This window comes from Morone saxatilis, unplaced genomic scaffold, assembly GCF_004916995.1.
Source record: "Morone saxatilis isolate NCDOM2014 unplaced genomic scaffold, NCSU_SB_2.0 Contig15, whole genome shotgun sequence".
In the NCBI taxonomy this organism is placed as follows: Eukaryota; Metazoa; Chordata; class Actinopteri; family Moronidae; genus Morone; species Morone saxatilis.
Window position 1 is genome coordinate 14,312,045 of NW_023339707.1, and position 1,756 is coordinate 14,313,800.

Consider the following 1,756-nt stretch of genomic DNA (forward strand, 5'->3'; position numbering starts at 1 on the left):
CTCTCTATAGACCGGAGTGTGTGTATGTGAAATGGATATGTGAGCCCCTTTGCGCCAGTCGCTCATAATCTGCTATTTTCTATGGGTGTCCATGTGCATGTGTGCATGCAAGCGTGCGTGTGTTTCTGCGTGTGTGCGATAGCGACATTCCAGCAGCAGAAACCTGAGAAGGTGTGACTTACGAGACACTGGATTCTGCTCTTTCTGGGGACTGAGGGGTGCTGAAGTGTCAGAATTCCAATTTCCTCCAAACAGTCACTCCCAGTCACACACTCTAACCCTCTGCATCCCTCTCACACAGCCAAACACACTCTGCTGCCTTCATTCTTATCCTCCAGAGCTTGCTTTTTTCCTCCTCTCTCTTTCAGCTATAAACACTGTCTAATTTTCTCTCAGTGCCATTCATAAGGTCCCATAAGGTCCCACAAGGAGAAATCTTGTGTCATACCACTGTACTGTATTGCCCCCCCCCCATTCCCGCTTCTCTTTTCTCCCTTCCTCAAACTAAACACTCACTCTTTCTCCTCACATTGAGCTTCCAGGCAAAGTAAAAGAGGGAGAAAGGAAGAGAGGGAGAAAGAGAGGGGAGAGTTTGAGAATCGCGGGCCCCTCCTACTTTCCGGAGATGCTCCAGCCCATCCCTAAATTGTGGGCCAATGAGGGTGGCTCATTCACAACTCATGCGCTCCCTTTACAATAGGTAAGGAGAGAGAGACAGAGAGAGCAAGAGATATATACAAGGAGAGAGAGAGAGGGAGAGGGAGAAAGAGTGACTGTGTTTGGGGGAGAAAGACAGTGAGAAAGGACAGGGCAGAGTGAGAGGGAAGACAGGGAAGAGGGGCAAGAAGTTACAAAAAAAGTTAACCCCTGGGGATGAAGTGGTGACTGAGAGACACATAGGGAGGAGAGATAAAGAGATAGAGCTTGTGACAGGGACAGATTTACAGTGTGGACAACCTGCACAGGAGAAAAAGGCAGTAAGTGGGCTTTTGAACTGAGCCAGGAGCCAGGAGAGAAGTATTTGGAAAAAGCAAAGAAACATTGGATCCTCCTCACTTCATCAAAGCTGCCTCTTAAAACATCAGAGAGGACAACAGAGAGTGTGACAAGACAGAAATCCCCACAGGTGTAAATGCAGACAGGTGGACAGTCAGACATGCTGCCTGTGCTTCTGCTTCTCTGCATGGCCGGTAGAGTTTGGGGGTCCGCCCCCGGAGTGTGGGGGTACGGACGTATCCAGGACAGGCAGGGGCCGGCGGCACCGCTGTGCCCAGCTCCGTGCCAATGTGAAGAAGATGGGATGTTCGTCATGGTGGACTGCTCGGAGTTGGGACTATCGTCTGTGCCAACCAACCTCAGCCCTCTCACCACTTACCTGTGAGTAACATGCTTTCCTGGGTGTGTTATCCTGTCCCATTTCACTCAGCCTTTCCACCTTAAGGCCTCTCGCTGTGTCGTGACTCTTTCCTGTCATCCTTTTCTTGTGTTTTCACTTTGTGTCTCATCCCTACGTCACTCTCCTTGATCCCCAAACTTCTTCACTTCCTCTCACCTCTCATTCATCACGGTTTGGTGTCATTTGTTATATATGAAAAATAGTCCAAACTCTTAGCCTTCAGTAGCTGGGATTACACTTTTCAAAAATAGAGCAGAAGGAGGAACAGTCGGTTGGATGTATGACCAGGAAACAGCAGCAGAACCCACATGTAGATAAAAACAGACAGGGCCGAGCGGGAACGTGTGTGTGTGTGTGTGT

At 49.3% G+C, this 1,756-nt stretch overlaps 1 protein-coding gene across 1 annotated transcript in view; it reads left to right on the forward strand.

The window, feature by feature from the left end:
- The first annotated feature begins 722 nt into the window (after positions 1 to 722).
- Positions 723 to 1,756, forward strand: part of LOC118324080 (leucine-rich repeat-containing G-protein coupled receptor 6) — a 35,720-nt gene continuing 34,686 nt past the window's right edge. Inside the window, exon 1 of the mRNA XM_035656218.1 lies at positions 723 to 1,377. Coding sequence (XP_035512111.1) covers positions 1,133 to 1,377 — 245 coding nt within the window. The 5' untranslated portion in view covers positions 723 to 1,132. The remainder of the gene's footprint in view (positions 1,378 to 1,756) is intronic.